Below are 23501 nucleotides of genomic sequence, written 5' to 3'. Positions count from 1 at the left end.
GGGAGGCGGAGCTTGCAGTGAGCTGAGATCGCACCACTGCACTCCAGCTTGGACGACAGAGCAAGACTCCATCTCAAAACAAAAAAAAAAAATTTATATATATATATATATATATAATTTCTAGGCCAGGCTGGTGGCCCATGCTTGTAATCCCAAGCACTTTGGGAGACTGAGGAGGATCACTTGAGTCCAGGAGTTCAAGGCTGCAGTGACCTGTGATCACATCACTGCACTCCAGCCTAGGTGACAGAGCGAGACCCTGTCTCTAAAAACATATTAGCTCAGCATCCTCCCTGCTTCAAGCCCTTCCAGACTCTCCATTGTTCTCAAGATAAAAATTCCCCTTCTCCCGCTGTGTAAAAATCTGGCTGTTCCTCACACAGTTAAACATAGAAACCGGGTACAGTGGTACATGCCTGTAGTCTCAGCTACTCGGGAAGCTGAGGCGGGATGATCACTTAAGCCTAGGAATTGGAATCCAGCCTGGGCAACACAGTGAGACCCCCGTCTCTAAAAATATAAAAATAAAAATAAAAAGTTAAACATAAGAGTTACCATATGACCCAGCAATTCTACTCCTAGATACATACTCAGAAGAATTGAAAACAGAGATTCAAACTGGTACAAAAATGTACATTATTCGGGTCATGGATACACTAAAAGCCAAGACTTTGCCAGTAGACAATATATATTTTATTATATGCATATGCGTGTAATAAAATTGCGCTTGTACCCTTTAAATTTATACAAACAGGCCGGGCACAGTGGCTCACGCCTGTAATCCCAGCACTTTGGAAGGCTGAGGCAGGCGGATCACTTGAGGTCAGGAGTTCCAGAACAGCCTGGCCAACGTGGTAAAACCCCATCTCTACTAAAAATACAAAAATTAGCTGGGCATGGTGGCGCCCACCTGTAATCCCAGCTACTTGGGAGTCTGAGGCAGGAGAATCACTTGAACCCGGGAGGCAGAGGTTGCAGTGAGACGAGATCACATCACTGCACTCCAGCCTGGGCAACAGAGCAGGACTCCATCTCTAAAAAACAAAACAAAACAAAACAAAAAAATGTTATACTAAGAAAGAAAAAGAGGCTGGGTGTGGTGGCTCACACCTGTAGTCCTAGCACTTTGGGGAGGCCAAAGTAGGAGGATCGCTGGAGCCCAGGAGTTCGAGGCTCCAGAGCTAAGATTACACCACTGAACTCCAGCCTGGGTGACAGAGCAAGATGCTGTCTCAAACAAAACAAAACAAAACAGGCTGGGTGCGGTGGGTGGCTCATGCCTGTAATCCCAGCACTTTGGGAGGCCAAGGCGAGTGGATCACCTAAAGTTGGGAGTTCGAGACCAGCCTGGGCTACATGGCGAAACTCCATCTCTACAAAAAATTCAAAAATTGAGACAGAGCGAGACTCGGGCTCCAAAATAAAATAAAATAAAATAATAAACAAAACATGGAATGAGCCAAGCATAAAAGACCAGCTGTTCTATGATTTTTTTTTTTTTTTTCATGAAGCATTCAGAGTAGGCAAATTTAGAGACAGGAAGTAGATTAGTGTTTGCCAGGGGCTAGGGGTCAGGAGAAGGGGTAGTCACTAGTGCTCAATGGGGACAGAATTTTGTTGTGTCGTGATGAAAAAGTTCTGGAAATAGGCCACGCGGGGTGGCTCACGCCTGTAATCCCAACACTTTGGGAGGCCGAGGTAGGTGGATCACAAGGTCAGGAGTTCAAGACCAGCCTGACCTATTGGTCAGGTGAAACCCTGTGTCTACTAAAAATACAAAAATTAGCTGGGCGTGGTGGAGCGCACATGTAATCCCAGCTACTCAGAGGCTGGGGCAGGAGAATTGCTTGAACCCGGAAACTGGAGGTTGCAGTGAGCCAAGATCACACCACTGCACTCCAGCCTGGGCGACAGAGAGAGACTCCATCTCAAAAAAAAAGTTCTGGAAATAATGGTGATGGTTATGCAACATTGTGAATGTAATTAATGTATTAAACTGCACACCGCCTCTTGAACCTGGGAGGCAGAAATTGCAGTGAGCCAAGGTCGCACCACTGCACTCCAGCCTGAGTAATACAGACTCTGTCTCAAAAAAATAAAAATAAAAATAAACTGCACACGTAAAAATGGTTAAAATTGGCTGGGTGCGGTGGCTCAAGCCTGTAATTTCGGCAGTTTGGGAGGTGGGTGGATTGCGAGGTCAGGAGTTCAAGACCAGCCTGGCCAACATGGTGAAACCCCGTCTCTACTAAAAATACAAAAATTAGTTGGGCATGGTGGCGCGTGCCTGTAATCCCAGCTACTCAGGAGGCTGAGGCAGGAGAATTACTTGAACCAGGACCCGGCAGGTGGAGGTAGCAGTGAGCAAGATCGCACCACTGCACTCCCGCCTGGGCTCTGTCTCAAAACAAAACAAAACAAAACAAAAAAGGTTTTTTAGGAATTTTGTGCTATATATATTTTGCCACAATTTCTAAAAATTCACCTCCTTTCCTCTAATGCAAGATCTGGTCCCTCTCCACTCTCTGAGCATATCCCAGCCCCATCACACAGCTCCAGCCTCACTAGGCTTTGTCTGTTCCTCAAGCAGAACAAGTTCAAGTTCAGTCCTGCCTCTGAGCCTTCACACTGGTGGTTCCCTTTGCTAGGAATGCTGTTCCCTGTCCGAACCCTTACTACTTTTCTTTTTTTTTGAGACAGAGTCTCACTCTGTCATCCAGGCTGGAGTTCAGTGGTGCAACCCAGCTCACTGCAACCTCTGCCTCCCAGGCGCAAGCGATTCTCCTGCTTCAGCCTCCTGAGTAGCTTGGGACTACAGGCGTGCACCATTATGCCTGACTAATTTTTGTATTTTTATTAGATACAGGGTTTCACCTTGTTGTCCAAGGTGGTCCTGAACTCCTGACCTCAAGTGATCTGCCCCCCTTGGCCTCTCAAAGTGCTGGGATTACAGACGTGAGCCACCGTGCCCGGCCTTGAATCCTTACCGTCTTTGATTCTTTTTTTTTTTTTTTTTTTTTTTTTTTTTTTTTTTTTTTTTTTTTTGAGACGGAGTCTCGCTCTGTCGCCCAGGCTGGAGTGCAGTGGCCGGATCTCAGCTCACTGCAAGCTCCGCCTCCCGGGTTTTTTACGCCATTCTCTCGCCTCAGCCTCCCGAGTAGCGGGACTACAGGCGCCCGCCATCTCGCCCGGCTAATTTTTGTATATTTTTAGTAGAGACGGGGTTTCACCGTGTTAGCCAGATGGTCTCGATCTCCTGACCTCGTGATCCGCCCGTCTCGGCCTCCCAAAGTGCTGGGATTACAGGCTTGAGCCACCGCGCCCGGCCCCGTCTTTGATTCTTTAACTCTCACATTGCCTCCTTAGGGAAGTCCTCCTGGACTTCGGACTGAGATCACCATTTGTCCCATCATTTATCTTTTCTATCTTTTTTTTTTTTTTGAGACGCAGTCTCGGTCTTGTCGCCCAGGCTGGTGTGCCATAGCGCAATCTTGGCTCACTGCAATCTCTGCCTCTCGGGTTCAAGAAATTGTCCTGCTGGGATTACAGGTGCACATCACCACACCTGGCTAATTTTTTTTTTATTTTTAGTGGCGACAGTGTTTCACCATATTGACCAGGCAGGTCTAGAACTCCTGACCTCAGGTGATCTGCCCACCATGGCCTCCCAAAGTGCTGGGATTACAGGCGTGAGCCACCAGGCCCGGCCTTGGCCCACCATTTATCTAACACTGATTCGTGTTGAAAATGAACTGGGTGCGGCCAGGCACCCAGGGAGGCAGGAGGACCAGGGAGGGGGATGATGCAGCTTCCGAGCCACAGGAATGGTGGCTTGGATGACAGTGGTGGCCCCCCTCAGTATGGGCAGGACAGTGGCCATTGTAGAGATGGGAACACTGAATCCCTGTGAGTTTGAGGGGTCTGGCCAGGGGAGTCCCACAGCAGGAAGTGCCAGAACCTGGGCTGGAACAGAGGTCCCCTGAACAACTCCCTGCCCCCTATTCCTGCAGCAATTCGAGAACTGGCGAGAGAACCAGCCGGACAATTTCTTTGCGGGTGGCGAGGACTGTGTGGTGATGGTGGCGCATGAAAGCGGGCGCTGGAACGATGTCCCCTGCAACTACAATCTACCCTATGTCTGCAAGAAGGGCACAGGTATGCGGTGCCCCCTGCTCCTTTTCCTCTCTGTTACTTTTGCTCACTGGTTCTGTTGCCCAGGCTGGAATGCAGTGGCATAATCATGGCTCATCACAGCCTCCACCTCCTGGGCTCAAGCAATCCTCCTGCCTCAGCCTCCCGTATAGCTGGGACTATAGGCATGCACCAACATGCCCAGATAATTTTTGTATTTTTTTGTAGAGATGGGGTTTTGCCATGTTGCCCAGGCTGGTCTTAAACTCCTGGGCTCAAGTAATCTGCCTGCCTCAGCCTCTCAAAGTGCTGAGATCATATCCATAAGCCATTGTGCCCAGGCTTGATTCATTTTTTTTTTTTTCTTGAAGCATTCAGAGTAGGCAAATTTAGATAGAGGAAGTAGATTAGTGTTTGCCAGGGCATAGGGGTCGGGAGAAGAGGGAGTCACTAGTGCTCAATGGATACAGAATTTTGGTGTGTCGTGATGAAAAAGTTCTGGAAATAGGCCATGCGGGGTGGCTAACACCTATAATCCCAACACTTTGGGAGGCCGAGGTGGATAGCATTATATATATATTTTTAAATGTATTCTTATTTTATTTTTATTTATTTATTTACGTTTTTGGAGACAGTTTTACTCTTGTTGCCCAGGCTAGAGTGCAGTGGCGTGATCTTGGCTCACTTCAACCTCCACCTCCCAGGTTCAAGTGATTCTCCTGCCTCAGCCTCCCAAGAAGCTGGTATTACAGGTGTATGCCACCATGCCCAGCTGATTTTTATATTATTAGTAGAGACGGGGGTTTTGCCATGTTGGGCAGGGTGGTCTCGAACTCCTGACCTCAGGTGATCCACCCACCTCGGCCTCCCAAAGGGCAGGGATTACAAGCGTGAGCCACCACACCTGGCTTTCATCTTTTGAAGTTGGTAAATGTCAGCCCAGCCAGTTCTCACTTTCCATCAGCGTGTGAGAGTGCTTGTTTCCTCCCACCCTTGCCAACTCTGCACATTCTCAAACTTTTTTCTTTGTTCATCTAAGTGAGGAAAAATAGTATCTCATTGTTATCTTAGTTTGCATGCCTTTAAGGATGAGAATAACCAATTGTTTTTTGTTTGTTTGTGGTGGAGTCTCACTCTGTCATCCAAGCTGGAGTGCAGTGTTACAGTCTCAGCTCACTGCAACCTCCGCCTCCCAGGTTCAAGCGATTCTCCTGCCTCAGGCTCCCGAGTAGCTGGGATTACGGACACACACCATACCTGGCTAATTTTTTCTTTTAATTTTTAGTGGAGATGGGGTTTCACCATGTTGACCGAGCTGATCTCAAACTTCTGACCTTAAGTAGTCTGCCCGCCTCAGCCTCCCAAAGTTCTGGGGTTACAGGTGTGAGCCACCATGCCTGGCCTAACCAGCTGTTTATATGTTGACAGGCTGTTGGCATGTATTTCTTTCCCTATGAACTGACTTGATTATCTTGCTGATTTTTAAGAGATCTTTATATATGAAAGAAATCATTTGTATACATTTGTATGTCTACCTTTCTCTTATACTTTTGTCCGTGTTTGCTTCCATTTCTTTGTCAGTTTTCACATCCTCCCCCCTCCCCATTTATTCATGTATTTAGTTTTGTAACAGGGTCTTGCGATGTTGCCCAGGCTGGAGTACAGTGGCATTATCACGGCTCACTGCAGATCACTTGAACTCCAGGGCTCAAGTAATCCTCCTACCTCAGTCTTACCAGTAGCTGGGACTATGAGTGCACACCACCATGCCTGGCTTATTTATTATTTATTTATTTATTTATGAGACGGAGTCTTGCTCTGTCACCCAGGCTGGAGTGCAGTGGCGCGATCTTGGCTCACTACAAGCTCCGCCTCCCAGGTTCATGCCATTCTCCTGCCTTAGCCTCCCAGCAGTTGAGACTACAGGCACCCGCCACTACGCCTGGCTAATTTTTTGTATTTTGGGGTTTCACCGTATTAGCCAGGATGGTCTCGATCTCCTGACCTTGTGATCCGCCCACCTCAGCCTTCCAAAGTGCTGGGATTACAAGTGTGAGCCACCGCTCCCAGACCTTATTTTTAGATTTTTTTGTAGAGACAGGGTCTTGCTGTGTTGCCCAGGCTGGTCTCAAACTCCCAGACTGAAGCAATCCTTCCGCCTCAGCCTCCCAAAGTGCTGGCATTACAGGTGTGAGCCGCACCCAGCCTTTTATTTGCTCAGATAATCATTCTTGCCTTCTGTCTCCTTCACTCCCATTGTGCACTATCTAAGAATTAGACAGTGAGGTGTGCCAGGAGGTTGCTGTCCCTAAGGAGCTGCTGATTTGGGTAGAGGAGATAGACAGACACAGTCACTTCCAGTCCTATGAGATCAGAACTGGGCAAAGACCTGTTGACGTGCTGAGCCGGGTATAATTTCCAATAAAACTCAAAACAAGTTTACGGCTACCAGGCATGGTGGCTCATGCCTGTCATCCCAGCACTTTGGGAGGCCGAGGAGGGAGGATTGCTTGAGCCCATGTGTTCAAAACCAGCCTGGGCAACATAGTAGGACCCCATCTTTACAAAAAATCAAAAAATTAACTAGGCTTGGTGGTGCGCACCTGTAGTCTCAACTACTTGAGAGGCTGAGTTGGGAGGATCCCTTGAGCCTGGGGGGTTGAGGCTGCAGTGAGCTGTGATTGTGCCACTGCACTCCAGCCTGGGCGACAGAGGAAGACCCTCTTTTAAAAACAACAAGAACCAGGCACAGTGCCTCACGCCTGTTATCCCAGCACTTTGGGAGGCCAAGCTGGGCAGATCATCTGAGGTCAGGAGTTCAAGACCAGCCTGGCCAACATGATGAAACCGAGTATCTACTAAAAATACAAAAATTAACCAGGCATGGTGGTGCATGTCTGTAATCCCAGCTCCTCGGGAGGTTGAGGCAGGAGAATCACTTGAGTATGGGAGGCAGGGATTGCAGTGAGCCGAGATCACGCCACTGCACTCCAGTCTGGGAGACAGAGTGAGACACTATCTGAAAACAAGAAAAAATATATACAAAAATTAGCCAGGTGTGGATTACAGGCCAGTGCCCGTAATCCCAGCTACTTGGAAGGCTGAGGCAGGAGAATTGCTTGAATCAGAGAGGCGGAGGTTGCAGTGAGGCAAGAGTGCGTCACTGCACTCCGGCCTAGGTGACAGAACAAAACTCTGTCTCATACAACAACTTAGCCCAGATGTGAGCACCTCTCTCACCGGAGATTCCTCTGTCCCAGTGCTCTGTGGTCCCCCTCCAGCAGTGGAGAATGCCTCACTCATCGGTACCCGCAAGGCCAAGTACAATGTCCATGCCACTGTAAGGTACCAGTGCAATGAAGGATTTGCCCAGCACCATGTGGCCACCATTCGATGCCGGAGCAATGGCAAGTGGGACAGGCCCCAAATTGTCTGCACCAAACGTAAGTAGCTTCTCCCAGAGACCTCAGCATAGGTTTTTGGTATTTCTAGTTTCCAGTTAAGACATCCTATTACTCCACACATTGATCTGGCTTAATGTCTGCCTGATAATACAGCCTTGCAGATAAGTGAGAACTTACCAGCCTGTCTGATGTTTCCTTCATTTGTGTGTGTGTGTGTGTGTGTATGTGTGTGTGTGCATGTGTGTGTTTGAGATGGAGTCTTGCTCTGTTGCCCAGGCTGGAGTGCAATGGCACAATCTCAGCTCACTGAAACCTCCCGGGTTCAAGCGATCCTTGTGTTTCAGCCTCCTGAGTAGCTGGGATCACAGGTGTTCACTGCCATGCCCATCCAATTTTCGTATTTTTAGTAGAGACAGGGTTTCGCTATGTTGGCCAGGCTGGTCTCGAACTCCTAACTTCAGGTGATCTGCCCGCCTCAGCCTCCCAAAGTGCTGGGATTACAGGCGTGAGCCATCACACCCAGCCTGGTTTTTTTTTGTTTTTTTTTTGGAACAGAGTCTCACTCTGTTGCCCAGGCCGGAGTGCAAGGCTCAATCACAGCTCACTGTAGCCTTATCCTCCCAGGCTCAAGGGATCCTCCCAACTCAGCCTCCCAAATAGCTGGGACTACAGGCATGTGCCACCATGCCTGGCTAATTTTTTGATTTTTGTAGAGACAGGGTCTTGCTATGTTGCCCAGGCTGGTCTCAAACTCCTGGCTTCAAGAGATCCTCCCACTTTGGCCTCCCAAAGTGCTGGGATGACAGAGATGAGCCCGCATGTCTGGCCGCTTTCCTCTAGTTTCTCTCCTGAGGAGACCCACTGCATCAGGCCACCTGCTTCTCACCACCTTTTGTCCCTTCCCTGTCCTCCCTCACTTCCCTGCAGCCAGACGTTCACATCGGATGCGGCGACACCACCACCACCACCAACACCACCACCAGCATCACCACCACAAATCCCGCAAGGAGCGCAGAAAACACAAGAAACACCCAACGGAGGACTGGGAGAAGGATGAAGGAAATTTCTGCTGAAGAACCAGAAAAAAAGAAAGCACAACACCTTTCCCACGCCTCCTCTGGAGCCTTCCCCTGGGGAGACAGAACCCAGAGAAACAAGAGAGTCCAGAAGTCCCGGAACCCCAAACCACATCCCCCCACACATTATCCTTTGTACAAAGCTCCTCTTCCCTTTTTTTTACATACGCAAGATCCTCTTGGCAGGTGGAGCCAGGTGTCTGAAAAGTCCATTCTCGTCTGGCTGAACTCTGGGAGCGTCTCCCAGCTGAGGGAAGCACAAGTAGCAAAGCTCATTGGTCTGGTCTCTTGTTTGCCAGGCTGATTGAAGCAGGCCTTGATGAGGGTGCATGAGTGTATGTTTGCATTCACATGAAGGAATTGCTTTTCACACCAGAAATTCAGACTTAGTCAATGTTGGCTGAATTCCTAAATCCAGGAAGAAGCCTGGACGTAGGGTCATTAGCTTTGGGAATAGAAGGCTACACAGAAGCACACTGTTTTTGAACTTGACAACAGCTCTCCCTTTACCCTGGGCTTCAGCCCAAGTTCCGTCTTTGGTCTTGGTGGATAAACACATATAGTGTGGAAATCCGATGTACTGCGTTTTAGGGATCTTTTTAGGACAACCTCCCTCCATGCCTTCAGAGTTAGGAGTGAGAATAATCAAAGCAATATGTAGGTGATGGAGGGAGAGTATATTGCTAACCCTTCCAGGTCTAGTCCAGTGCTGAGATTTGGTGGTTCTGCATGTGTGATTAATCTCTTTCACACAAATAGACGAGAGGATATTTAGGGCTAGATAAGCCCAGATTTCTTCCCCCTCCATCTCTCAGGGAGACAAAGAACCTCCTTCCTGGACCAAGGAGGTGCTGCCAAGTTTTCTAGCCCAGTGCCCATACCCAGTCCTCAAGCAGACATTGGTAGTGCCCCTGCCCTGGGTCCCACCCCTGCCCCACCCCACCTTTTTCCCTGGCCATTGCCTGGTGGTCTAGAAACACTTAAAACTTGAATAGTGACACCTACCTGCGGTCATGTTGTAGAGAGATGCTCACTGTTAAAACTGAAACACACACACACATTTTTCTCTTGTAGATTTTCATTTTTTAAGTGGGAAAGAACTCACCTTGTCTTCCTCCCCCAAATGTGCAACCTGTGGAAGGTCTCTCCACACCAGAGGTCAGGATCCAGTTCCCTCATCTCTGGCAGGAAAGATCCACAGCTTTTCCTCCATGTCTGTTACCCACTTTCAGCAGTCTGGGTAAAATCTGTGGATTAGGGTTAAAAACACCGTGGAGAATGGCCCTCTTCAGGAAAGAAAAATAAGAAAATGCATGGACCTCCTAGGGGTTCAGTAAAGAAAGAAATGTGTTAATTGAGCCTGAATCCCTTCTGGGAAGTAATGACCATTGACAACTAAGAAGTAGACACCACGCTAAGGATTTACATATAATCTCCTTGAATTTTCTCAATAGCCCATTGACTTAGAAACTGTTACTTTCCCATTTTACACACAGTGAAACTGAGGCTCAGATATAAAAGAAAGGTACTGGCTTGAAGTCACAACCATGACAGGAGTAAGGATTTGGTCCTGTTTCCTGGACCAAATCCTTACTCTGGCTCTCCTTATACTTTATCTCCATCACCAAATCCTTACTCCAAATCCAGAAGTCAGAGCCAACTCCTGTCTTGGCTCTGACCCAAATCCTGCTCTGGACTCTGGAGAGGAGACTGAAACATAATTGCACCCTCATACACATTTAGGAAATGGTTAAGAAGTGTAAACTGAACCCTTATCTTTGTCTTCAATCTTCCTCCCTGTAGACATCGATCTTATTATGGTTATTATTCAGAAAACCCAGGGATACAGGTTTGTCTTCTTACTTTGATAACTCTTCTTAGTTTAAAATAATAATAATAACACATCTTTGGTCATCCATGTCACACAAAAATTTTCCTTTGTTTGTGGGGGGCTGGGATGCAGGGGTCTGGGAATGCAATGTTTTTTGGGGGGTCTTGGTTTATGCTGCCTACCCTTGCGCCCCTCAGCCATTTGCCCTGCCCCCACCTTGGCTCCACGGTGGGAGGGGGCTCTGGTCTTTTCTAAAGTGGGTGGTTTGTCTTTTGATCTTTCCCTTTGGGATGTGCGTGTGTGTCTGCGTGTGCCATGTGCGTGGCACGCATGAGTGTGTGTGCGTGTGAACGGCTTTGGGTCCTGCTGGTTTTGCTGTGAGCTGCAGTGTTCTGTGGGTCTGTGGTATCTGACACTGTGTATATTAATGTACTTCTTGGACATTTTAATAAATTTTTTAACAGTTCAACCTGCCTGTCACCACCTGATACCTTCATTCATTCATTCATTCATTCATTCAGCAAGTATTTACCGAGAAGCTATTGTGATCCAGGTACTGTACTGGGTGCTGGGGAGATAGTGGTGAACAGAGAATATTTGGTCTTTAGTGGGTGGTCAGAGAAGGCTTCCCAGAGGAGAGGAATAGAATATAAACGAGAAGTCACAGTAACTAGATGAGGAGGGAAAGAAAGGAAAGGCATTCCACTCAGAGGAAAGAGCAAAAGCAAAAGTCCTCTTGCAGAAGGGAGCAGGCGCGGTGGCTCATGCGCCCAGCACCTTGGGAGGCCAAGCTGGGCGGATCACAGGGTCAAGAGATCGAGACCATCTTGGCCAACATGGTGAAACCTCGTCTCTATTAAAAATACAAAAATTAAGCTGGGCGCGGTGGCTCATGCCTGTAATCCCAGCACTTTGGGAGGCCAAGGCGGGCGGATCACGAGGTCAGGAAATCGAGACCATCCTGGCTAACACGGTGAAACCCCATCTCTGCTAAAAATACAAAAAATTAGCCGGGCATAGTGGCGGGCGCCTGTGGTCCCAGCAACTCGGGAGGCTGAGGCAGGATCACGCTGCTGCACTCCAGCCTGGGCGACAGAGCAAGACTCTGTCTCAAAACAAAAAACAAAAAACAAAAAACCCCAAAAATTAGCTGGCCATGGTGGCATGCGTCTGTAGCCCTAGCTACTCAGGAGGCTGAGGCAGGAGAATCACTTGAACCAAGGAGGCAGAAGTTGCAGTGAGCTGAGATCATGCCACTGTACTCTAGCCTGGCAACAGAGACTTTGTCTCAAAAAAAAAAAAAAAAAAGAAAAAGAAAAAGAAAAAAATGAAGGGCTCACACAAATCAATAGGAAAAAGACAAATCCAGTAGCCAAGCAGACAAAAGATATAAAGAAAATGTTTACAAAAAAGGAAATAGCAGCTCTAAAACTACAACATAGACTCAATAAAATAATACACATTTTGCAAGAACATCTAGATTCACTAGGAAGGGCATAAAAATATACGAGAATAAACAAATGTAACAAAAGATGGTTGGGCCTGGTGGCTCACCCCTGTAATCCCAGCAATTTGGGAGGCTAAGGTGAGCAGATCACATGGGGCCAGGAGTTCAAGACCAGCCTGGCCAACATGGTGAAACCCTGTCTCTACTAAACATACAAAAATTAGCCATGCGTGGTGATGCACACCTGTAATCCCAGCTACTCAGGAGGCTGATGCAGGAGAATCACTTGAACCCAGGAGGTGGAGGTTGCAGTGAGCCAAGGTCACGCCATTGCACTCCAACCTGGGTGATGGAGTGATCTCCGTCTCAAAAAAAAAAAGAGAGAGAGATCCTTGCATACATCAAAGATGATAATGTGCTTGAACTATGAATGATTTACAATTTGCTCGACCACCTGCACCTAAGGTCAAAGTTGGTGGTGATGGTTGGAGATGTTCAACCTCACAAATAGAATCGCAAGCAACAGTCACAGTGAGATACCATTTTTCACCTATCCGACTGACAAAAATAAAAAGTGACAAGACATGAGGCTGATGAGGATGTGTGGAACAGGTGAGTACCTTTTTTTTTTTTTTTTTTTTTTTTTTGAGAAGGAGTCTCACTCTGTCGCCCAGGCTGGAGTACAGTGGCGTGATCTCAGCTCACTGTAACCTCCACCTCCTTGGTTCAAGTGATTCTCCTGCCTCAATCTCCCGAGTAGTCAGGATTACAGGTGCCTGCCACCATGCTGGGCTAATTTTTGTATTTTTGGTAGAGATGGGGTTTTACCATGTTGGCCAGGCTAGTCTTGAACTCCTGACCTCAGGTGATCCACCTGTCTCGGCCTCCCAAAGTGTTGGGATTACAGCCGTGAGCCACCATGCCCAGCCAAGTGAGTATATCTATTACTTGTGAAGTATAAATTGCCCCATCTCTAAGAAAACGTGGAAATCACTATGAAAATGGCAAGTTTTAGGCTGGGCGCAGTGGCTCATGCCTGTAATACCAGCACTGTAGGAGGCCGAGGCACGTGGATCACCTGAGGTCAGGAGTTCGAGACCAACCTGACCAACATGGTAAAACCCCATCTCTACTAAAAATACAAAGATTAGTTGGGCGTAGTGGCAGGTGCCTGTAATCCCAGCTACTTCGGAGGCTGAGGCAGGAGAATCGCTCGAACCTGGGAAGCAGAGGTTGAGGTGAGCCGAGACTGTGCCATTGCACTACAGCCTGGGCAACAAGAGCGAAACTCTATTTAAAAAAAAAAAGAAAGTAAATGGGGAGTTTTGAACCTTTGAACAAACAACTTCTGATATCACCCTCCAGTTATACTTGAACTTGTGAGTGATGATGTGGATACTTAACTTCAAACAGAAAAATATTGAAAACAATATAAATGTCCACCATTAGGAACCTGACTACAAAATTATGGTGCATTCAATCCAAACCATCGATCCTCTTCAGACTGTCAAAAGAATGGGGAAGGGGAGATTGCTTATTTTTATTTCTTTTTTTTTTTTTTTGTTGAGACGGAGTCTCGCTCTGTCGCCCAGGCTGGAGTGCAGTGCCGGATCTCAGCTCACTGCAAGCTCCGCCTCCGGGTTTACGCCATTCTCCTGCCTCAGCCTCCCGAGAAGCTGGGACTACAGGCGCCCGCCACCTCGCCCGGCTAGTTTTTTGTATTTTTAGTAGAGACGGGGTTTCACTGTGTTCGCCAGGATGGTCTCGATCTCCTGACCTCGTGATCCGCCCGTCTCGGCCTCCCAAAGTGCTGGGATTACAGGCTTGAGCCACCGCGCCCGGCCATTTTTATTTCTTGAGACAGAGTCTCACTCTGTTGCCCAAGTTGGAGTGCAGTGGTGCAATCATGGCTCACTGCAGCTTCGACCTCCTGGGCTCAAGCAATCCTCCCACCTCAGTCTCTTAAAGTGCTGGGATTATAGGCATGAGCCCCCGGGCACGGTCAGGACCTTACACTATTTTTTCTCTTCATGCTTTGTTTGTATCCTAGAAACTTCCAGTGCTTCCTCAGTCCCCGCCCTGAGCCCACATACTTATGTCAGGGAAAGTATGCAACATCTCTCCCTTCCTGATACAGGAACTACCCATCCAGTTTCCCGAATTTCATGCCCTGGATCTTGTCAATGGCCCAGTCAGGACAGAGTTGACAAGGAGCAGACCCATGGTAGGTGGCTCAAGGGAGACAGTGGACACAGGATGGAGGAAGAAAGAGGAGTGAGAGATTGGGGAGGTGGGGAAGGAATGAAGGACACCACTTCTCAAGGGAATAAAAACCAAGCCCGGCCAGGCGCCTGTAATCCCAACACTTTGGGAGGCTGAGGTGGGTGGATCACCTGAGGTCAGGCGTTCAAGAACAGCCTGGCCAACATGGTGAAACCCTCTCTCTACTAAAAATACAAAAATTAGCTAGGTGTGGTGGCAGGCACCTGTAATCCCAGCTACTTGGGAGGCTGAGGCAGGAGAATCACTTGAACCTGGGAGGTGGAGGTTGCAGTGAGTCGAGATTGCACCGTTGCACTCTAGCCTGGGCGACAGAATGGGAGTCTGTCTCAAAAAAACAAAATGAAAAAAAAAAAAAAAAAAACCCAAACTCCCCAAGCTTGTAACATCTTATCTACTAAAGTGCATTATAAAGGAATTACCCACTGGCTGCCTCATTTTCTCATTCATCAAAAGAAACAAGGATTTATTGAGCCCCTCCTGTATGCTTGGCACTCACGGGGACCAAACAGCCCTGGTACAGCGGGAGAACACAGGTTCAGAAGGATTTTGTCACTTGGTCACACAGTGAGCAAGAAGAGGCAGGATTCAAACCCAAACCAACCTGGTCCCAAAACTCAGAGATAGGTTTCCTAGAGATGACGTGACAGTAAAGAAGGCCCCAGGGGGGACCCCAGTACTCCTGCAGGCAAGACCTCAGGACCGGGGTCTCCCATGGCCGGGATGGCCTTGTCCATGGATCATGTCCCCCCAGCTGCCTGTCAACGCCGAGGACTTTGGCTGGACCACTTAGAGCCCGGTGGGTGTTGAAGTTTAAAAACATTCCATCCCTCCTGGATCTCTAAGGAGGGAAATGTGGGTGGAGGTCAGGGAAGGAGAGGGCAACTCAGTGAGAATGGAGATGGGGGGGTCTCAGAGGACAAAAGAGGAACTCTGTGCTCGCATATCTAAAAAGGCCAGGGCATGCCATAGCCTCGTTTTCCTCATTTGTAGGACGATGACAAACATGCCCGGGTGTTGCAAGATTGTCTCGTGCACAGCTGCTATCCAGCATAGAGTTAACGTGCAAACAGAGGGTGGCTTAGCAGCTCCAGAAGTCCAGCCCTGTCTGGGGAAGGGGCAGCCATCAGGCCCCTGATGGAGTGCAGTAAGGTAGCCCCAGTAGGAGGCACTCAGGACTTCTGGCCCACAATGAGAAGTTCCTGAGAGCTGGAAGTTTGGTTGTCACGAGGACGTTGACAGTCTCTATGGCAACAGCTTGGTGAACAGGGCCCCATTGTCCACAAGGAAAAGCCTACGGGGACAGGTGTTCTGTTACCTTGGACACCAGAGTTTGATCACCATGGCAACGGTGGTGGGGTCCAAATGGCCTGGGGGTGGAGCTTGGAGGGTGGCCTGGAACTGGAGTGGGCCTGGGGACAGGAACTGTTTGTTTCCAGGGTGAAAGCCAGAGAAGTGGATGTTGTGTCACCCTGGGGACAGCTTCGGGGAGGGTGATCTCCATGGCGGTGGTGGGTCAGGGTAGGGACAGTCAGAAGTTGAGGTGGAGGTCTCTGAGGTGGGGGCCAGTGAGATGAGAAATATGTGGTATCCGTGGTTACAGCTGGAGGAGGGAGGCACCCTCTTCATGGGTGCACCTGATGAGGGAAGGGGTGTGTGACTCTAGGTGACAGGTAGCAGCAGGACTGTTGCCTTGGTGACAGGGGGACCCAGGGCAGCTGCTCTCCATAATGAGTGACATGGATCTTATGGGTCCCCAGGCCTGGGAAGATGGTCTCTTTGGTGACAGTTGGGAAAAGGATGTCAGAGGACAGCGTGGGTTTGCTCTCCCTTCAAAGAAATATCTGAGGGGTGGGACGTGGCCCCCAATAAGTGAGCCAGCTGGCTGTGTGTCAGTCTGAGGTGGCAGATAGAGGTGCTCGTCTGTGAAACTAGAGGGGTGGGCCCTGTTACCCAGAAACAGGAGGGGGAGAATGGGAGTCTCCAGTGCTCAGGTCACCATAAGGGAAAACAAGCTCCTCGGCCCACAACCTCCATGTGACCACGGGGAGTGACCCTGAAGTTCCTGTAGTCTCTCCAGGCGAGGAGGAGGAGGAGGAAGAGGAGGAGGAGGAGGAGACCCAGTGTCCACGGGACCGCAAGGGACTAGTGTTCAGTCTCCAGTGAGATGCAGAAGATGTATGGCCAGTCTCTAGTCAATCCCGGGGGTCCAGCCACCAGGCGACCACGGTGGCAGTTGGTCTGTTTCCAAGCGGTCTCAGGAGGCGTGGCCAGTCTTCAGGAGCCTGCTGGGTCTGCTGGCCTCCTGAGGTCCTCAGGGGGCGTGGCCTTCATGGAGAAAGTTGGGGAGTTGGGGGAATCCTCTGTCCAGAAGAGGTGACGGCTGGCCAGGCTCCAGGGAACTCCAAAGTACTGTTCTGCCAGGACTAGCCAATCTTCAGGGACCCCAGGGGCACAGTTAGTTTGTAAGGGCACAGGGAATGTGGCCAGTGTCCAGGGCTTCAGAGGTGAGGCCAGCCTCCAGGGGACCGCAGGGCTCTAGATCAGTGGTCAAGCGCCCTGGCTGTCCGCCTGCTGCCAGCCTAGACGCGCAGCGGGGTCCAGGCAGCAGGATCGCGCGCGCCCCCTGCCCAGCCGCCGCCGCCCGCCCAGCCCCAGCCCCAGCCGCCGGGTGCCGGGTCCGGTGCTCCTGGAGCGCGGTAGCAGTAGACGCCAAAGAGCCGTCGGGTGGCATCCGGGAAGCCGAGGCTGCGCACACCAGGCCGGCGGCCTCCGCAGCGCGTGCGCGGGTTTACAATGGGGTAGCGCGCGCTGCCGTCGGCCAGCCAACCCGCGGTGCAGCGGTCCAGCAGCTGCAGCTTCCACGCGGCGAACAGCTGCCCCACCTTGGCCACGGCCGCGCCACGCGCAGCACACGCGCGGGCAGCTCCAGAGAAGGGTACAGGCCGCAGCGGCTTCAGGAAGAACACGCGCCCTGCGGGGGTGGGGTGGGGGGGTGGGTTATTAGTGCGGCTCCTGGGACCCGGCCTCTGGATTCAGGACTGCCCCCCGCATGCAGCCCAGGACTCTGGATTCAGGACTGCCCCCCGCAGGCAGCCCAGGACTCTGGCCTCGGCTCCAGGATCCAGGAACAGTTCCTCCTTTGCAGCCTGGGACCCCAGCCTAGGCCCAGCCAGTGTTGGTGCCAGGCGGTGTGTGCTTCCCCTAGGCACTCTTGGGAGAGGGGTCTCCTGTTTCTGATCGCTAAGAGCTGGGTGGGGAAGAAGGCCCCAGGGTCGGGGTAGTGTTGTGGCAGAGGCCCGTCTGGGGATGAGGCCTACGCACCCGGCAGGTTGGACGTGAAGCAGAAGGCGTCGTAGCGTTCCTCGGCCTTATGGCGATACCCGTAGTTGCGCACGCCCCCGTTGGCATCACCGCCGTCCCCTGCGCTCCCGGTCCCTCCTAGGCCGCCGCAGGGCTCCCGGGGTCGGTTCACGGGGTATTGCACTGAGCCGTCGCGCAACCAGCCTGCATTGCACCAGTCCAGGCCGTCGCGCCAGGCCGCGTGCAGCTGTTCTGCAGATGCCAGGATACCGTCCTGCTCGGCGCATGCGCGCTGCGCCTCCGCGAAGGTCAGCTTGTATCGGCCTCCACGGGGATGGTAGGGAAAGACCACGCCTGGCAGGGGGCGCACGGGATCAGCCGGTTCACCTCAGCCCACCCTCATGCACCTGATGCCTGGGGTGCTATATGACTCTCCAACCGGGACCTTCCAGTCCACTCCTCCTCACTCTGGCCTCAGACCTGACCATGACCCTCCCCAGCTCACACCCCTCTCTTCACTTTAAGCTTGGGAGTCACTTGACCCTCCCCCTTAACACAGTAATTGTGTCCATCCCCTTCTACCGCTGGAGGCCTTTGCTCATGCTCTTTCCACCTTATTCTACCTGTTGGACTCCTATTCATCCTTCAAAACCCAACTCCCAAACCCTCTTCCATTCAATACTGTGTGTCTCTGACATTCCCCCAGTACTGGGTCCCTCCCTGTGGTCCAGCCCTGAGCCCACGGAGCCTGCGTTCAGTGCTGACTTTCCTAGACTAGGACCCCCTGGAAGATTGGCCTTAGGTGAAGACCCATTTGATTCCCCCAGCATTGTCCAAGGCAGTACCCACTACTACCCTTCTACCTTCAGTTCTGATGACTTTGGAACTTGTCCCTCATTGGACTCACAGTCCGTTCAGCTCAAGTATTTTATGCGTCTGTGTTTGAGGGACGGGAGTTGGGGGTGAGTAGGGCACCCAGGAAAGAGGCAGACAGGGGCCAGGGAGAAAATCTGGAGCTGACAGACTGGGGATTGGATCCTGGCTCTGCCACTAACTAGCACTGTCGTGGGCAAGGCTGTAACCTCTCTGAGCCTGTTGTCCGTCTGCTGGTAATAGCCGTCTCTCTTGGGGTTTTTAGGAAATTAAATTAGAGACTTCTGAGAACTCTTCAGCTAAGCACCTGTCACATAGGAAATGTCCAGTAAAGGAGAGCTGCTGCTATTATTGTTATTTGTTATTGTTAGGGAGGTCAGCAAGCAAGGGCCCTGAAATCTCACCTAGAATCTTCTAAAGTGAACTGAAAAAGGCCAACCAAAAGGGAGAGAATTCTTCAAATAGAAACCCCACCTCCCAGCTCCAGGGTCAGCCAATCAGAGCATCCCACCTTCCAGCTACAGTGATAGGCTCACAGTTGGGCACATGACTCAAGCTGAGCCAGTGAGGGACAACTCTGGGACTCTATCTGCTGCTCCTAGGAAATCAGTCGCTATGCCTAGGCACTGTGGTCTGGTTCCAGAAAGAGAAACCTGTCAGAAGAAAGCCTACCTGGGAAGCAGAGCAGAAGGATGGTTCCTGACATGGTGTGAGTGCCTGGATCTCACTGTGCCTGAATCCTATCCCAGGACTTCTCAGTGTCCTCATTGTGGACATTTTGGACTGGATACCCCCCCCCCCCGCTTTTTTTTTTGAGATGGAGTCTGGCTCTGTTGCCCAGGCTGGAGTGCAGTGGCACGATCTCAGCTCACTGCAACCTCCGCCTCCGGGGTTCAAGAGATTTTCCTGCCTCAGCCTCCCAAGTAGCTGGAATTACAGACATGCACCATCATGCCTGGCTAATTTTTGTAGTTTTACTAGAGATGGGGTTTCGGCATGTTGGCCAGGCTGGTCTTGAATTCCTGACCTCAGGTGATCCGCCTGCCTCAACCTCCCAAAGTGCTGGGATTACAGTCGTGAGTCACCATGCCCAGCCTGGATCACTCTTTGTGGGGGAGTATCCTGTGCCTGGTAGGATGTTTAACTGCATCCCTGGCCTCTACCCACTAGAGGCCAGTAGCAACTGACTTCTCCAGATGTGGCAACCTAAACTATCTCCAGACATCGCCAATGTCCATGGGGAGGAAAATCACCCAGAATCAGATATGGGGGTTCTACCCCACCAACCCTCTAAATGCCTGCAGGCCAACTTGATTTGGTTTATGTCCCTTGCCATCCCTGCCCCCCTCCTTCCTCAGAAGCAAGGTTTATCCTCCCCACCGGCTGATCACCTTCTAGGTCCAGCTTGACCATGCCAGCGTCGTCTTCCAGCTCATTGGTGACTTCGCACTCATAGCGCCCGTAGTCTTGCAGCGTGACATTGCGGAGGACCAGGGAGGCATCCCCAGGCCCGTCCCCCTGCAGCTCAGCCCGTCCACGGTAGCTGCCGAATGCCCGGTGCTGGGGGCCTAGTGCCACGAAGACGTCGGTGAAGGCCAGCGGGTCCACTACCTTTGTCCACTTGAGCCGGACGCCGTCGTGACCATGGGCGGCTGCCTCATAGTGGTAGCGGCAGGGCAAGACGATGGTGCCACCCCGGTGGCTTACCACCTGCCCGGGCGCTGTCTGTACCACTACCGAGCCCGACTCACCCTCTGTGGACAACCAAGCAGGGTTCAGAGAAGGGGCCTAGGGGCAGAAGGGGGGCCCTGGGGAAGGGGTCTCTGGGGAGGGGAAGGTGGGAAGACTCGGGTGGGGGTCGGGAAATTAGAAGGGTCCAGGGGCTCAGGGAGAGGGCGAGGGGCTTAGATGGGGAGTAGTTGGAGGAACCGTGGAGGTCAGGAACGCCCTACCCCCTACACCTCTCCGCACTTGGCCTCTTCTGCTTTTCGCGGAGAAGACCACTTTTAGCCGCCAGGACTCACCCAGCACGTGCACGACCTTCTTCCGGCCACGCTGCGCCCCGACGGGGGCTGTGAGCAGCAGGACGCCCCAGGCCGCTGCCCAGAGCGCGCCGAGATCGAGGGCCGCCCGAGCGCACACCTGCGGGGCGGGCACAGGGCGCTCAGTCCAGCCTCCCAGCCTTGGCCTTTCGGAGGCCTGGCTCCCTCCCGGGCCTGCCTTCCCCACAGGGAGGACCTCGCACACGCCCATGCCCCCACCCTTTCCGGGATCCCGCATAACTCCCCCTCCTCCTCCTGGGACCTCACATCCTCGCTCCTGCAATAACCCACGCCCCGAGACTCCCCCCTCCCTTGGCCCCAGATCCCCAGATCCCGCCTCATCCCCCTCACCCCAAAACCCGAGGCTCGCTGCCCCCGCCCCCTTCTGGCCCTGCCGGGCCAGGGATGGGGGGGTGGGGAAGAGCTGGAGGAGCGGCGGCAGCAAGGTTATCCGTGCGCCAGGAGACTGCAGCAAACCGGGCCGGGGCGGGCAGGGAGGGGGGAGAGCTGGAGAGACACAGGGAGAGACGCGGGGAGAGAACAGGGACAGAGAGAAAGGCAGGGAGAGGCAGAGAAGAGAGTGCGCGACACAGAAAAAGGGTAAGGGAAGACGGGGAGGCAGAGATGGAGAGGGAGAGACAGATGGAAAGGAAGAGACAGATGTAGAGGGAGAGACAGAGAGGGAGAGGGAGAGACAGACAGGCAGAGGGAGAGACAGAGGGGCAGGGGAAGAGACAGAGATGGAGAGGGAAAGACAGAGATGGAAAGGGAGAGACAGAGAGGAAGAGACAGAGATGGAAAGGAAGAGACAGAGAAGCTGAGGGAGAGAGGCAGAGGAAGAGACAGGAGAGGGAGAGACAGAGATGAAGAGGGAGAGACAGAAAGGGAGAGTGAGAGACAGAGAGAGAGACAGAGAGACAGAGGGAGAGACACAGAGGCAGAGGGAGAGACAGGGAGAGGGAGAGAGGGAGAGGCAGAGGGAGAGACAGAGAGGCAGAGGGAGAGACAGAGAGGCAGAGGGAGAGACAGGGAGAGGGAGAGAGGGAGAGGCAGAGGGAGAGACAGAGAGGCAGAGGGAGAGACAGGGAGAGGGAGAGACAGGGAGTGGGAGAGACAGAGAGGCAGAGGGAGAGACAGAGAGGCAGAGGGAGAGACAGAGAGGCAGAGGGAGAGACAGGCAGAGGGAGAGACAGAGAGGCAGAGGGAGAGACAGAGAGGCAGAGGGAGAGACAGGGAGAGGGAGAGACAGGGAGTGGGAGAGACAGAGAGGCAGAGGGAGAGACAGAGAGGCAGAGGGAGAGGGAGAGACAGGAGAGTGCCAGAGACCGAGAGACTCAGAGAAGAGGAGGAAGAGATAGGGGCAGGTAAAGAGAGAAACGGAGAGGAGAGGAAAAAGGCAGAGAGGGTGACAGAGATGGAGAGAAGCAGGGAGAGATGGAGAGGAAGAGAACCGAGAGTGCCAAAAAGAGAGATCAAAGAGGGTGAGAGACAGAGAAAAGGAAGAGACAGAAGAAACTCAGAGGGATATAGATTCAGAGACAGAGAGATACAGAATCCCAGACTGGGGAGACGGGGCACGCACCATCCGCGCCGCAGCCCCACTTACCATCTTGCCCGCGCGGCCCCGCCGAGCTGCCCCTACGCACCCGGACTGCGCTCCCTGCACACCCGGTTAGGACTGGGCAGGTCCCTGAAGGCGGCGCAATCCCGGCGTCTGCCTGCAAGGGGAGGAGGAAGGCGAGCAAGGCGGGGTGTGTTAAAGGGGCCGCGGCGGTCCACGCTCCCCTGGAGAGGTGGCTGGAGCGCGGGCGGAGAAAGAAGCGCTCTGGGCTTGGAGTGCAGAGCTAGTTCCCTCGCCCTGCTAGCTGAACTTAGGCCAGGGAAGAATCTCTCTGAGCCTCAGTTTAACCATCTTTGAAATGGAGGAGGGGGCTGAGTCTTCTGTCATGGTTACTGTGCTTTGGCAGGGAACCTGGGGGATCTGGTGAAAGAGATCACTTGACCTGCAGCCCTCGGTTTACCCATCTGTCTATTGGGTAGTCATAGTGGAGTCCTGGTCTCCAGCACCCCAAAGGTGCTCACTGTGCAGGGCGGGGGCCTCACGATACTCACACTCTGCTGTGACCTGGAGCCACAGGCCCCAATCCAAGTCTGCCCCTCACTGGCTGTGGGACCTTGATGGAGACAGTTGGCCTCTCTGAGCCTGTTGCCGACTCTTTGGTGAAGATCCAATAGCCAGACATACAGTAGATCTCCGGTAGGGGTTGGGAGGGGCAAGAAAAAGGGACATCTATGCCGGGCACAGTGGCTCACGCCTGTAATCCCAGCACTTTGGGAGGTCAAGGCAGGAGGATTACCTGAGGTCAGGAGTTCGAGGCCAACCTGACCAACATGGAGAAACTATGTCTCTACTAAAAATATAAAATTAGCCAGGCGTGGTGACACATGCCTATAATCCCACCTACTCAGGGGGCTGAGGCAGGAGAATTGCTTGAACCTGGGAGGCGGAGGTTGCAGTGAGCCGAGATGGTGCCATTGCATATCAGCCTGGGTAACAAGAGCGAAAACTCCAACTCAAAAAAAAAAAAAAAAAAAAAAAGAAAGAAAGAAAGAAAGAAAAGAAAATGGGACATCTGGTCAAGTCCCTGATTTACTGCAGGCCCAAGTCACCCCTAAACATGGCCTTTCACCCAACTTCAAAAATCAAACACTAGGAAATAGTGAGTCTTTCTCCCAACACCTTGGCTTCCTTCCAGGACTCAGTTTCCCCTAAAATGAGCCCAACTTGACCAGATAGCAGAGGCAGGGTTGAGGTTTCTGTGGTCCAACACACTGGGGCTCCGTCTCAGCTCAACCATGCCTCGGGGACTGAGGAGGGGAATGATCTCAGACCAGGACCTTCACCTGCAGCCTTGGTTTCCCCAGCTGGAATAAGGAGTGAGATCCAGCATGTAGCAGTCAAGGTATACAGTAGGTGCTTAATAAATGTATCATGCTATTGGTTATGATTTATTGGTACAGCAGGAACTTTTCTCTCTGGCTGTGACCTTGGGCAGGTCTCTTGTCCATACTGACCCTCGGTTTTCCCATCTGGAAGATGGAGCCATGCATACC

At 51.9% G+C, this 23501-nt stretch overlaps 2 protein-coding genes across 2 annotated transcripts in view; one reads left to right on the top strand and one right to left on the bottom strand.

Moving 5' to 3' along the window:
* Window positions 1-10911, top strand: part of NCAN (neurocan) — a 41999-nt gene extending 31088 nt beyond the window's left edge. Inside the window, exons 13-15 of the mRNA XM_033197527.1 lie at window positions 4011-4155; window positions 7392-7574; window positions 8463-10911. Of these exons, the coding sequence (XP_033053418.1) occupies window positions 4011-4155; window positions 7392-7574; window positions 8463-8608 (474 nt within the window). The 3' untranslated portion in view covers window positions 8609-10911. The remainder of the gene's footprint in view (window positions 1-4010; window positions 4156-7391; window positions 7575-8462) is intronic.
* Window positions 10912-14606: 3695 nt separating this feature from the next.
* Window positions 14607-22728, bottom strand: HAPLN4 (hyaluronan and proteoglycan link protein 4). The gene is made up of 5 exons (XM_033197845.1): window positions 21994-22728; window positions 20370-20487; window positions 19737-20099; window positions 17494-17826; window positions 14607-17143 (listed from the first exon to the last, which is right to left on the bottom strand). Exons 1-5 carry the CDS (start codon window positions 21994-21996, stop codon window positions 16752-16754), a joined length of 1209 nt encoding a protein of 402 aa, XP_033053736.1. The 5' UTR covers window positions 21997-22728; the 3' UTR covers window positions 14607-16751.
* Window positions 22729-23501: the final 773 nt, after the last annotated feature.

This window comes from Trachypithecus francoisi, unplaced genomic scaffold, assembly GCF_009764315.1.
Source record: "Trachypithecus francoisi isolate TF-2019V2 unplaced genomic scaffold, Tfra_2.0 Lachesis_group5, whole genome shotgun sequence".
NCBI classification, from domain to species: Eukaryota; Metazoa; Chordata; class Mammalia; order Primates; family Cercopithecidae; genus Trachypithecus; species Trachypithecus francoisi.
The sequence above is the reverse complement of the archived record's forward strand: the minus strand, read 5'-3'. Positions and strand labels throughout refer to the sequence as shown.